Source organism: Callorhinus ursinus, unplaced genomic scaffold (assembly GCF_003265705.2).
Source record: "Callorhinus ursinus isolate GAN/ISIS: 27379988/994484 unplaced genomic scaffold, GSC_fseal_2.0 scaffold15, whole genome shotgun sequence".
In the NCBI taxonomy this organism is placed as follows: domain Eukaryota; kingdom Metazoa; phylum Chordata; class Mammalia; order Carnivora; family Otariidae; genus Callorhinus; species Callorhinus ursinus.
In genome coordinates, this window is record NW_027397077.1 from 3,383,107 (window position 1) to 3,396,018 (window position 12,912).

The 12,912-nt window shown below is 46.9% G+C and overlaps 1 protein-coding gene across 4 annotated transcripts in view; it reads left to right on the plus strand.

Annotated features, from left to right (window-relative positions):
- LARS2 (leucyl-tRNA synthetase 2, mitochondrial) overlaps positions 1 to 12,912 on the plus strand; it is a 148,906-nt gene that overhangs the window by 84,661 nt on the left and 51,333 nt on the right. For all 4 annotated transcript variants that reach the window (XR_003210723.2, XR_012380863.1, XM_025885025.2 and 1 more), the window contains 3 exons: positions 95 to 202; positions 2,444 to 2,603; positions 12,223 to 12,327. Coding sequence is in view for 2 of the 4 variants with exons in the window: in XM_025885025.2 (XP_025740810.2) it covers positions 95 to 202; positions 2,444 to 2,603; positions 12,223 to 12,327 (373 nt within the window). In the remaining 2 variants the exon portion in view is untranslated. The remainder of the gene's footprint in view (positions 1 to 94; positions 203 to 2,443; positions 2,604 to 12,222; positions 12,328 to 12,912) is intronic.

Here is a 12,912-nt window from a genome sequence, read left to right on the forward strand (position 1 = left end):
CCTTTAGTGTCCCCCACTTCCTGCCTTAGGAAGCCCCCCATCCTGTGTGTCCCTGAAGTACAGTTCTAGCCCTCTTCTCCTCTCACTTCCACAGGCCATGCAGGAGGCGCTGGTGGACCTTCCCGAGTGGTATGGAATAAAAGGCATGCAGGCCCACTGGATCGGAGACTGTGTGGGCTGCCATCTGGACTTCACATTGAAGGTGAACGAGCAAAGCCTCTCTGTCAGTTAAAGCTCTCCGATCCCCTTCTGCAGTTTCGGAACTCACCGAGCAAACCAGCAGCATCATCTCAAACGTTGCTGTAGCCACATTTTTACAGTGCAAAGAAACAGGCGAAATTGATTTTAATAACATACCTTTAACCCACTGTCTACCAAAAAATGATCATTTCAGGATGTGGTCAGTAACAAAGCTCTATTGAGGAAACAGTTGACGCTCAGGTTTTCGTACAGAGTCTTTGAAATCTGCGCTCTCTTAACACTTAGAGCAGCACTGACCACATTCCAAGGGTTCCATCACCCCTTACTGCTACCGGCCGTCCTGCTGGTCAGCGCGGATAGAGAGGGTTTCTGTGGGTCCGTGAACTCCCTGAGGTGATGTGCGGAGGGCTGTGTGGGCATCTTCCTGCACAGCGGGCCCAGAGCTCCGCAGCGTTTGTGTCACAAAGCAGGTTAAAAGCCGACAAGCCAAGGCTGACACCATCTCAAAACAGGGCGCACCTGAAGCTGGGGAGGGTCCTGGGCTTACCCGGGGTTCAAAAGAGCCTACCTGTATGGAAACACTGCTCAGGGTTCACTACCGAAGGCCCACCCACTCTGGAAGGTACCCCTCAACCTTTTCTCTCTGTCCCTACAGACTAGATAGTTGTTTTGCTGTTTCTTACCTGGGTGGGTTCTGGGTTGTTTTGTTTTGTTTTTTTAATTCTTCTGGTGTCTCCTTCCTACTCAAGACTTTTGTGCCCTTAGCTCCAAACTCATTCCTTACCTTAGGCCAGACCTTTAGAAGGAGGGGACAGCAGACAGGAGACAGAGTTGACCTACTTTTCTAGACTTGTACTGACAGCTATCCTGGGATCTGCTGAGCTCGCGCTCCTTGTCACAGAGCTCACGCTTCCCTGTGCTGTCTCCTCACAAACACGATCCCCCTCACTCCCAGCTGCAGACCCGGGAAGGCCCCCATAAAGGAGCGGGGACTTTGAAACCTTTGAAAACCAAATCCCGAAATGACCAAATTCTGTCACCACTTTCCTGAGAAGGTGGTGAGATTTCTGAAATCCAGTCCTGCTGCGACTTTGGTTCAGGCTCTTAGGGCTGTCTCGTTTGGGGTCCTGTGCATTAGACTGGGTCGGGTCCCCACGTCACAAGGCCTTTGCTTCTCAGCCAGGGTGAGGGCTGTGGGTCTCTGAGCCGGTCGACTGCTCTACATGGAATGGCTTCCACATTTTCTCCCTTCCCCAGCATTTTATTATGAAAATGTTTCTGTCTCCGTTCCTGGACCCACCTGAAAATGAGGTGTCTCAGGGGAGGGAACACTCTCAGTCCAGCAGGTACAGGACCATATGTGGCTGGGCCTTTGGGGCCCTAAGTCTGGCTCCACAGGTGACCCCTAACCAGCACTCGGGCCATAGTATAGACTTGCACACCATTGGCCTGCTGTGAGCACACCTGAACGAATGTGTGAAGGAAGGAGCATGTGTCTCCTCTGTGTCTATCATATAATCAGCATTCAGTTGATGCCTAATGTATGCCTCTTCTTTGAAAGGCATTTAACCAGCCCTAGGACCACGCTCAGTCACGACCTCAGGTGTCCTCCCTTTCCTCTTCAGAACAAGGTTTTAGCCTCAAGGACTGTTTTCCTGGTTAGAAAAGCAGATGCCTTTATTTTTTTTTTAAGATTTTATTTATTTATTTGAGAGAGAGAGAATGAGAGACAGCACGAGAGGGAAGAGGGTCAGAGGGAGAAGCAGACTCCCCGCTGAGCAGGGAGCCCGACACGGGACTCGATCCCGGGACTCCAGGATCATGACCTGAGCGGAAGGCAGTTTTTTTTACTATACCTTAGATCCTGGAGGAAAGTATAGCTCCTTTGTCAGGACAGAAACAATGTAACATTGATAGTTATTTTTGATTGGTGAACAAAGGAGCCAGGAAAATGGGGGAGGCATCTTTCTGAGCATGCTTTGACCCCCTTTTATTCGGGGCCGCCAAGTACACCTGGTGGTGGGCACCAGGCTTCTCAAAGAGGAATGGTGATTGTCTTCTCTTTCGCCTGGCTCTTCCCCTGCCAGGGGCCATCTCAGGGCCACACATCCCTGGGGCTGCAGCCCGGAACCGTCCCTGGTGTTTGGGCCTGGGGTGGGGGGAGGGGCGGATGTGGCCCCGGGGAGCACGACAGCCCCAGAGGAGCCCTGAGGAATGAAATGGCTCTGCTTTTACCTGTCAGGTGGATGGTCAAGTCACAGGAGAAAAGCTGACCGCCTACACAGCCACCCCTGAGGCCATTTACGGCACCTCCCACGTGGCCATCTCTCCCAGCCACAGACTCTTACATGGGCACAGCTCTCTGAAGGAAACCTTCCAGAAGGCACTTGTTCCTGGCAAAGGTGAGCTGGCGAGTTCGGGCTAATGCAGGGATCACACCTTCTAGTTGGACATCGAGCGCTTCTCAGGTTCACAGTCTCTTCCCTTATGTCATCCTGTGTGATTTGTTCTTCGCCTCAGCCTGACTTGTTAGTTTTTTATTTTCAAACAGGATAAATGAGAGCTTTGAAAATGTTGCTACCCCCAGCTTCGCTTTGAGCGACTCATTTGTCGGCTTTTTGAGTTTCTGACCGAAAGCTCAACTCTTTCTCTCTAGATACAATCTAGACTTAAAGCTCTTTCTGACAGGAATAGCATCTTCTGCCTAATTTATGATTCCATCGTCAAATAAGACTATCCTGATGATGGCGACAAGGAGGAAGCCATTGAGAATCAGGGCAAGCATTTTCAAAAACTTCATCGTTTTATTTTAAAGACTTCCCGCAGTAATCTGAGCAGCTGAACGGGGTCCTGCTCAGCACAGGCCTTTGGTCAGTGGATCCAGCTGACCTGGAATGGGCACAGCAGGTGTTACTGGTCAGTGAGGATTTGGGGAGGCCTGTGCGTTAATCAGGACGCTATGGTTGCAAGCAACAGAATGCATTCCCTGGCCAACCTGGAGAACAAAGGGAACCTCCTAGAGGCTGTGGAAACCTTGCTGACTAGCAGGAACCAGTCTGGAAGAGGAGCTGGATCAGGCAGCTGTGCGGTTTTGGTGGCAGGAGCTAATAGACAGTCTTTTGAGCACCGCTGACTGAGTGAATCTGCTCTCACCTCACCCTCAGGGTTTGGGGCACTTGGTCCGAGATTCCTGTTGCGGGGAAAGCTGTCTGAATGGTATAACTGAGGCCCGTGGCCTTTTTCTTGGGCAAGGGAAGGTCAGACACCTTTGTTAGACCACCAAGACTAGAACCAGTGAGGAGGGGTCGCTTCCCGAAACAAACCCAGAGGCTCTTATTAGTGGAAGGCAGTATGGACCCTGGGCAGGCAAAAGGAAGTCCCCCATCGATTAGAAGTAGGTCTCTGGGTGGCGCAGTTGGTTGAGCTTCTGACTCTTGGTTTCTGCTCAGGGTCATGAGATTGAGCCCCACGTTGGGCTCTGCACTCAGCAGAGTCTGCTTGAGATTCTCTCCCTCTCTCTTCTCTTTCTCTCTCAAATAAATAAATAAATCTAAAAAAAGAAGAAGAAGAAGAAGAAGTAGGTCTCTGGAGAAATGTAAATATTTCTATAAAAATCTCATCCTTATTTTCTTTTCACAGACTATAAATTTCAACCCAAAACACAGTCTGAATTATCGGGGTCTGTTTGAATTATTTGACTAACAAAAATGGTTTGCTTGGTGATATAAAGTGTTTTGTTTTGTTTTTTTTAATTGCTATTCTTAAAATAACCAGAATGAAGGTTTCCTGGTGTAAGGCTGGAAAGATAGATGATGTCATCCCAACTTACTTCTGCTAAAGACTTTTTTTTTCCCTTATTTGACATAGAGAGAGAGAGCACAAGCAGAGGGAGAAGCAGGCAGAGGGAGAGGGAGAGAAACAGACTCCCCACGGAGCAGGGAGCCCGATGCGGGGCTTGACCCCAGGACCCTGGGATCACAACCCGAGCTGAAGGCAGACGCCCAACCGACTGAGCCACCCAGGCGCCCTGAGACTTTTTCTTTTTTTTTAAGATTTTATTTATTTCGGGGCGCCTCGGTGGCTCAGTCATTAAGCATCTGCCTTCTGCTAGGTCATGATCCCAGGGTGCTGGGATCGAGCCCCGCATCAGGCTCCCTGCTCTGCGGGGAGCCTGCTTCTCCCTCTCCCACTCCCCCTGCTTGTGTTCCCTCTCTCGCTGTGTCTCTCTGTCAAATAAATAAATAAATAAAATCTTTAAAAAAAAGATTTTATTTATTTATTTGAAAGAGAGAGAGTGAGTGAGAGAGAGAAAGAGCACAAGCGAGGGAAGGGGCAGAGGCAGAGGGAGAAGCAGGCTCTCCACTGAACAGGGATCCCAATGCAGGGCTCGATCCCAGGATCCTAGAATCATGACCTGAGCCAAAGGCAGACACTTAACCAACTGAGCCACCCAGGTGCCCCTCTGCTGAAGACCTTTAATTGCTTACTTCCAGCATTGAAGCCAGGTTCAAATCACTGAGCACTTAGGAAAAGCCTGCTGGTGCTAAGCGCTTGGGGACACACAGAGGACCAGTCCCCGGTCCTGCCCCCAGGGGGCCATGACAGAAGAGAGCCAGACGCATGTGTGATTCACTCTGGCCCAAAACAGATACCACTTGCTGTCATCTCCTGTTGTTATATATTGAAACAGAAAAAAGACATGTGTTAAAATTTCGGTGTTGTGCTTATAAAGTCCAATGTAGCTGTTTTATTTTCCACTTACTCAAAAGAAAAACTGGATCCTTTTCAACTGTTTAGTTGAAAGGGAAAACTCATAGTTTTTACTCTCATGAGCATTTTGGGATTCCTTGTGGGCTGTGATGGTTGAAGAATATCTAAAATCGAAAAACTAAAAAAATGTAAATATCTAGCCCTTAGATTTTGTTTTCTTACAGTTAATCTGCGGACACAAATTAAAATGTAATATTAACAGAGGCTTCATGAGACCATACATTATGAAAGATGGAGCTCCTGACATGAAAGGCACTGTATAAATTCCAAACATTTTGATATGTAAGAAATTTAATTATGTTAGCAAATGCAAAGAGCGATGTTTTCATGATCATTCAGGGCATTGGCACCTCTGACTTGTCCCATCATTTCATTTTAGCGCTGAAGGGCTGGCCAGCTTCATTCTCACCTCTTTTTTTTAAATTTATTTATTTGAGACAGAGAGAATGAGAGAGAGAGAGAGAGCACATGAGAGGGGGGAGGGTCCGAGGGAGAAGCAGACCCCCCGCTGAGCAGGGAGCCCGATGCGGGACTCGATCCCGGGACTCCAGGATCCTGACCTGAGCCGAAGGCAGTCGCTCAACCGACTGAGCCACCCAGGCGCCCTATTCTCACCTCTTTTTAATAATCTCTGAAATAATTCCAAATGGAACATTACACCTGGCTCTTTCCAATTCTAATTTTCAGAGTAGAAATATTCTTTTTGCAGATGTCAGCTTATTCAAAATCTCAAGATTAATTTGCACGTCAAAGTCTCTGGACTTTGACATGTGGCATTAGTTATGGAAGGCCAGTATGGTGCCTTGAGTGTAATGTAGTTTTTCTAAAAATCAAATGAAAATCATCATATGATTATGGATGTATGCCTTCTTTGGCCTCGGAGGTTACATTTTAAACCTGAGCGTTGTATTGCTGTTGTCATTTACCATTGCCGACTGGCTCCAATCAGACGGGCGGCTTGATTTTTTTCCTCCAGTGTCAGGTTTTGAGGGTGACTAGTGACCACTGAAAGTCGGGGTTGTGACGGAATGTATCACTTGCAGGAGGTTAAACTCTCAAACATGGGTTCCTACAGCCACTAAGTTGGTTTCGGCATATCAGCTCCTGGGTGGGCACAAGATGGCCAAGGTTCTGGTCCCAGAGCCATCCTGTGACTTAAGGAAGGTCACTTCACCTTTGTGAGTTTGGCCTTCCCAGCCGAGTGGGCAGGGTGGTTGTGGGGGGCCCTGCGGGGACAGAAGGAGCCTTGAATGGCTCAGAGGAGGACGGTGACACCCGCCGATGGGGGCTCGTGCTTGGCAGAGGTCAGGCAGGAGGACCAGCAAACCATAAGTTAAGAGACGGTGAAGATAGGAGAACAGTGGTTGTCAGAATGGAGGGGCTGGAGCAGCTCCCAGAAGTTTCTGGGTGGCAGCAAGGGCAGAGGCTCCGGGGACGCCGCCCTGATTTCTGGCTGGGCCGACTGGGTTGCTGATGTTATTGACTAGAAGCACTGTGTTTTGCTCAGCCTCCTGTAATTTGGCATAGATCCCTTTAAGAGAGCAAAAAGTCACGTGCTTCCCCATAGAGTTCTTCAAACAGTTTATTTCTATCATTCACGTTGCCTCCTTCTCTCAGCTGACCGCCTCTGACTTCAGTCGTGTTATGTAAGCTCTGACTTGATGGGAGCTAGAAACCATAAAAAGCATCAATAGGGAAATATCATCGGAGTTCTAGAAGCTGTTCTTTCTTTTTCCTGGCGTCTTTTCTTACATTCCTAATATTAAAATAATACTCAAACCCTGAGGCTTTGGAACCACACATTTCAGCTCTGAGTCACCAGTGGTCTCCACAGGGCGTTTACTGCCGAAAGGGTAAGTGAGGTCTCCCTCAGGGGTACCTCAGAACCCCATTGTTACGGCCACGTCAGAGAGCGAGAGCCTCGTCTCCCCAGGAGCCCCGGAGCATTAAATAATTAACTGCTCGCTCCTGTCCTCCCCCTTTCTGCTCTGTATGTGTGTGGGGATGGGATCCTGTAGGTTATAGTCTGTTCTTTGATCAAACTGTTCCCTCTGCCGTCCTTCCCCACATGCTAACAGATGTTATGTGGAGGGGGAGGGGGCCTCTGCTCTCCCATAACCTGGATAAACAAAGACGAACAGGTTTCTGTGCTCCTGGACTTGTCAGAACTGTTGCTGCGCCGTTGCCCACCACGACTGTGTCCGAGAGCAGGTCACATGACACTTCCCACACTCCCTTGACCACACAACCCTGTTCCCACAGAGTATCCCTGCGCGGATCACTGCTTTGCTGACCACTGAACAAAAGCCACCTGTTTGTTTTTTCCAGAAGGCATGAAAGACAGGCCTGCTCTGCAGTGGGGCCCCGAGGGCGGAGGGCACCTTTGGGCCCAGAGTGTTTCCTTTGTGCTAAGGCGTTTGGCAGTTATGGAATCACCGTAGGAAGTGCCTCGGTGCCTTCAGATTTCTCCCTGGCCTCCTTGCGTCCTGCCTCACGTTGCCAGCACCTGACTGAGAACTACCGGAGAGCTCTCGGTCTGGTCAGGAGCTTCTGATTTTAGTTTTGTCCTTTCTGAGAAATGGATTTCAACCATGTGCAGCAAGCATGCAAGATGATGCAAGGTGTATTCATTACTGATCTGCTAATATTTAAATTCATAGGCTTGATTTTTTTTTTTTCCTAGTGGAAAAGCTGTCCTAACAGAACTTTGAGGTGGAAAAATGAAAAAAAAAAAAACGCAAAAACTCAAACCCAACCCACCTGTTTCAAAACCCAACCCACCTGTTTCATGTAGTACTCTACATTTTTTTTGTATTTTTCTTGTAATGACTTTATTGGGATATAGTTCACATACCATGAAATTCACCCCTAATTTAAAGTGCACAATTCAGGGGTTGTTAGTATATCTGCAGAATTTTTTTTTTTTATTAAGATTTTATTTATTTGACAGAGAGAGAAAGAACACAAGCAGGGAGAGCCCAGAGGGAGAGGGAGAAGCGGGCTCCCTGCCGAGCAGGGAGCCCGATGCGGGACCCAATCCCAGGACCCTGGGATCACGACCTGAGCCAAAGGCAGACACTTAACCGACTGAGCCACCCAGGCGCCCCAGTATATCTGCAGAATTACGCACAGTTTTAGGACATTTTTGTCACCCCCAAAGAGATCCCGTATCGTATCCCCACTGTTTCCCCCAGCCCTAGGCAGCCACTGGTCGGCTTTGTCCATAGATTTGCCAGTTCTGGACGTTGCATATCAATGGAATCATGCAGTATTTTGTCCCTTTGTAACTGGCTTTTTTGACTTAGTGTAATGTTTTCAAGTCTCCCCCATGTCGTAGCCTGTGTGAATACTTTATTCCCTTTTATTTCAGAATAATATTATGCATTTTCTTCATCCATTCATCAGTTGATGGACATTCTAGCTACTTTCTTGCTACTATGAGTGGTGCAGCTGTGAACATTTCTGTGTGGCCATATGCTTTCATTTCCTCACATATGTATCTAGGAGTGGACTTGCTGGGTCATATGGTAGCTCTGTGTTTCACTGGTCGAGGAAGTACTGGAGTTTCCCAGAGCAGCTACACCATTTCACATTCGCCCCAACAGTGTACCAGGGCTCCGATTTCTCTGCATCTTCGCCAATGCTTGTTATTGTCTGTCTTTCTGATGATGATCATCCCAGTGGGTGGGGAGTGGTGTCTCATTGTGGGTTTGATTTGCACTTACCTGATGGCTAGTGATGCTGAGCATCTTTGCATGTGCTTGTTGGCTATTTGTGTATCTTCTTTGGAGACAGGTCTATTCAGACTCTCTGCCCATTTTTTAATTGAATTGTCTTTCTGTTGTTGATTTTTTAAAGATTTTATTTATTTGACAGAGAGATATAGCAAGAGAGGGGACACAAACAGGGGGAGTGGGAGAGGGAGAAGCAGGCTCCCCGCTGAGCAGGGAGCCCGATGCGGGCCTCAATTCCAGGACCCTGGGAACATGACCTGAGCCGAAGGCAGACTTTAACGACTGAGCCACCCAGGTGCCCCTCCGCCTTCATTCTTTTGCATGTGGTCATATTACCTTTTTTAAAAAAAATTATTTGAGAGAGAGAGAGAGCGAGAGGGAGTGAGAGAGCACGTGTGAGCAGGGAGGGGGCAGAGTGGGGAGGAGAGGGAGAGGGAAAGAATCTTACGCAGACTCCTCACTGAGCACAGAGCCTGATGCGGGGCTTGATCCCACAACTCTGAGACCATGACCTGAGCTGAAACCAAGGGTCGGATGCTCAACCGACTGAACCACCCAGGTGCCCCAGTGTGTGGTCATATTACTTTTTAGTTCGTGTTCCCACAGAAATGTATCTTAAAGAAAAGATAACTTCTGTCTTTATTTGTTGGTCTTCATGTAATATTTCAGAAAGTGGGGGTTTTTTGTTTGTTTTTAGGCAGGCTTCACAATTATTTTTTAATCCATACATAATATTACATTAACTCAATGTACCATCATATTTTCAATCTTCCCTGTGATGTTGAACATTTGGCCTTTTCATGTTTGGGGCTGTCACGGGCATAGCTGCTATCAACATTTATATCCACATAGTTCTTTTCCTCTATAGAATTACTTCCTTAAGAGACATTCCCCAGAGTGGGATTTACAAGGTCACAGGTTATGAACATTTTTCTAGTTCTTGTTACAGGTGGCTTTTATTGGTTTCCGAAAGGGCTATAATCGGTTTATAGTGCCGTATCCAATTTCACATGAATTTCAGTGCAACTTTGCAAGTACTGATGGTACCCTTCTAAAAGTTTTTGCTAACTTATCAGGTGTAAAATGATAATACTTCAAGATTATGTTAATTTCTCTTTCTTCTTTTTTTAAAAATTAACTTGTGTTTTGTAAGATCCAAGTGATATACGTATATCACATGAAAAGTCAAAGTCAAAGAGTATTAGCAACAGCAGGAGCTTCCTTACCCAGCCACCTCGAATCATTTTAGGTATGTGTTACTTAGGGTGTAAGTTTGGTGGCTACAACAAAGTCCTGAAAACACAGTGACTTAAAAAGACAGAAGTTTATTTTTTCCCACCTGAATCTCAAAGCAAGTATGACAAGTCTGCTCTGTGAGTCAGTCATGGCCAAGGCTCTTTCTGCCTTCCCACTCTGTCCTTCAAGGGTCTTACCCTTACCTGTGTGTTCTGAGATGTTCTGCACTTCATCTGCATTGCAGTAAGTCAGAAGCAGGGAAGGAAGGGCATGTTCCTTCCCTCCGAGAGCATGCCCTAGAAGTTGCTTCTGGACGTACCCCAAGGCCACGCCTAATGCAAGGGAGGCTGAGCAGTGCTGTTGTGAGCTATGCAGACGTGTGTCCAACTAAATGTTCTGTTGCTGAATCAGAAGGCAAGGCAGGGGGCGCCTGGGTGGCTCAGTCGTTAAGTGTCTGCCTTTGGCTCAGGTCATGATCCCAGGGTCCTGGGATTGAGCCCCGCATCAGGCTCCCTGCTCGGCAGGAAGCCTGCTTCTCCCTCTCCCACTCCCCCTGCTGTGTTCCCCTGTCTCACTGTCTCTCTCTCTCTCTCTGTCAAATAAATAAATAAAAATCTTAAAAAAAAAAAGGCAAGGCAGGTCTGTGGCTGACTGTCGGTCTGTGCCACAGCTGTTTCTATGGTTCAGACCTCCACGTGTCTATATAATATGCCTACCCTGTTCCCTCTCAGTTCACCAGTTCTCGACATTACCCTGCAACTTTTACTCGTGCACCACCTCCCCTCATCTTCCATCCTCGTCATCACATTTTATCATAATTGCAGACTTTGCACATGTACACTTCATCTTTGAGAAGGGGCAGTACGGAATCAGAAATATGGGTCTCCATTTTGAGAAGTGTCCGCACTTAGGCAGCTCAGGGCAGCAGGTGCTTCCCAGCCTTGGGACCATGGGTGCTACTGAACCTCTGCCTTGGAGACCCTTTTGGGTTATATGTCACTCTGTCCCCACTGTAACCTGTCATATGCTTCCTGACCCCTGCAAGATGAAAGAAGAGAAGAGCTGGCTTAGATGCCTACAGAGCTTATCTCTTCCTCTTTGAAAAGAATACATCTTACTTCCTGGGCATATTTTAACTTTGGGGTTTGTAAAACATATTTTAGATAATTATATGAAGTCATAAAATATAGCAAATATAAATAGAGTTGACAAATTATAACTGTTGTCAGTTGCTTATGTTGCAGTAAGCTCAAGTGAACTCACTAATTGTTTACCCCTTTCATCCCTTATTCCTTTGGGACTGTGTTTCGGTCTTCATGCTTCCATTCCTGTAGATAGTAATTTAAGTATTTTGTTATGACCACATAAATATCGTTCACAACTGAGCCAAGTATACTATGATTACATTTTCTTTTTGGTAATATACTTTCTGTTTTGCCTGAAGTTAATGATGTCCTTATTTTTTTTTCATTTGCTTTGTGTTCTTTGGATTTCTACGTCTTCCCACACCCTCCCAGAGGCTCTTTAAAACTCCTCTCAATACAGTTTTCTACATATTCCAACCTGTCCTATAATGTACTGATGCTCCTTTTTCCCTCTGAGGATGCTTCCTGGGCCTTCTGTCCTGCACAGGCCTGACCTGGTCACTCTCCAGGCCTCTGCTGCCCATCTGCCATGCTATGGCTTCCCTTTGTCTTTGTTCTGAGAGTGTCTTGACCCTCTTTTCTTTTGTTGGATCATCTGTTTCCTAGATCCCATTTCTGTCTCTTTCTTGACTTACCCCTTTGTTTTGCTGGAACACATCCTCCACTGTCCTAAAAAAGGGTAGGTGGGAAGAATTGTCCTGTCTTCGTGTGTCCAGAACTCTCCTGCTCTCTGCTTAGTTATTCTCTACTCTCCTATCCACTTCCATCTTCAGGTGCCAGGATTTGGAATTCCTGACATTGCCTTAGTCACCATAGATTTTTGTGTTGCTTATTCTTCTGTATATTTGAGGTATTTTTCAAAAGGAAAAGGGGGTGGCAGGACCATCTTTACTTTACCATCTGTAAAGTAAAAATGCCATTTCACTTCTTTGGTTCTGAGCATAGATGAACATTTTTGTGTACTTGTTTAATCTTTTGATTTTCTACTGGTGTGAATTATCCATTAATACCTTCAAAGAACAGATTCTTTAACAATTAGCACAAACACAGAAGTCCCCGTGCTTATTTTTCTCACTTGTCTCCTCTGAGACTCAGATGGTGTTAGTACCCCAGCTGTCACTCGCTCTCATTTTCAGATTGCCTCACGCCCGTGATGGCTGTGAACATGCTCACCCAGCAGGAGGTCCCTGTCGTTATCTTGGCCAAAGCTGACTTGGAGGGCTCTCTGGATTCCAGAATAGGTAAGTAGCTATTAAAATATAATCAGGATAATATACTCAGCAGGCTTCAGATCAAAATACCAGCCTGTTGCTGTCAACCGGAAGAGCTCACTGCTGAGTCCACGGTCTGTTCTGCCTCTTTGGGAAAATGATAGGCCCCTTCATTCAGCCATTCCCTATTTAAGAGCTACATTTTGAAAACATACCCAGTATACCACACCTTGCTAGTTGCCCTTGAGAATAATAAAAAGTGGCCCACAGATCTGGCCAGTAGAGCTGGTTGGTGAGACTCATACATGTGATACGGGGAACAGTACAACTCAGATGAAATCTGATTTCAGAGCTCGTAGAACCAACCACAACTGCAAGAGATGGGGATTCTGAGCACAAGTGATGGACTGGGCTGGGTTTTGGTGAAGGCTTGAGGAGGTGAACTTGAGCCCTCTAGGGAAAGGACCCTGACCGCAGCAGTCAAGTGGAAGGTGCATTTAGAACTGTGCATTGAATGTCCTCCTCAGCTTTGCTCATCCCTGGGAGTTCTGAGGTGGTGTCACTTAGCAGAGGCCGGGGGTGAGCTGAGGACTGAGAGCTAATGACAGCCCGTCC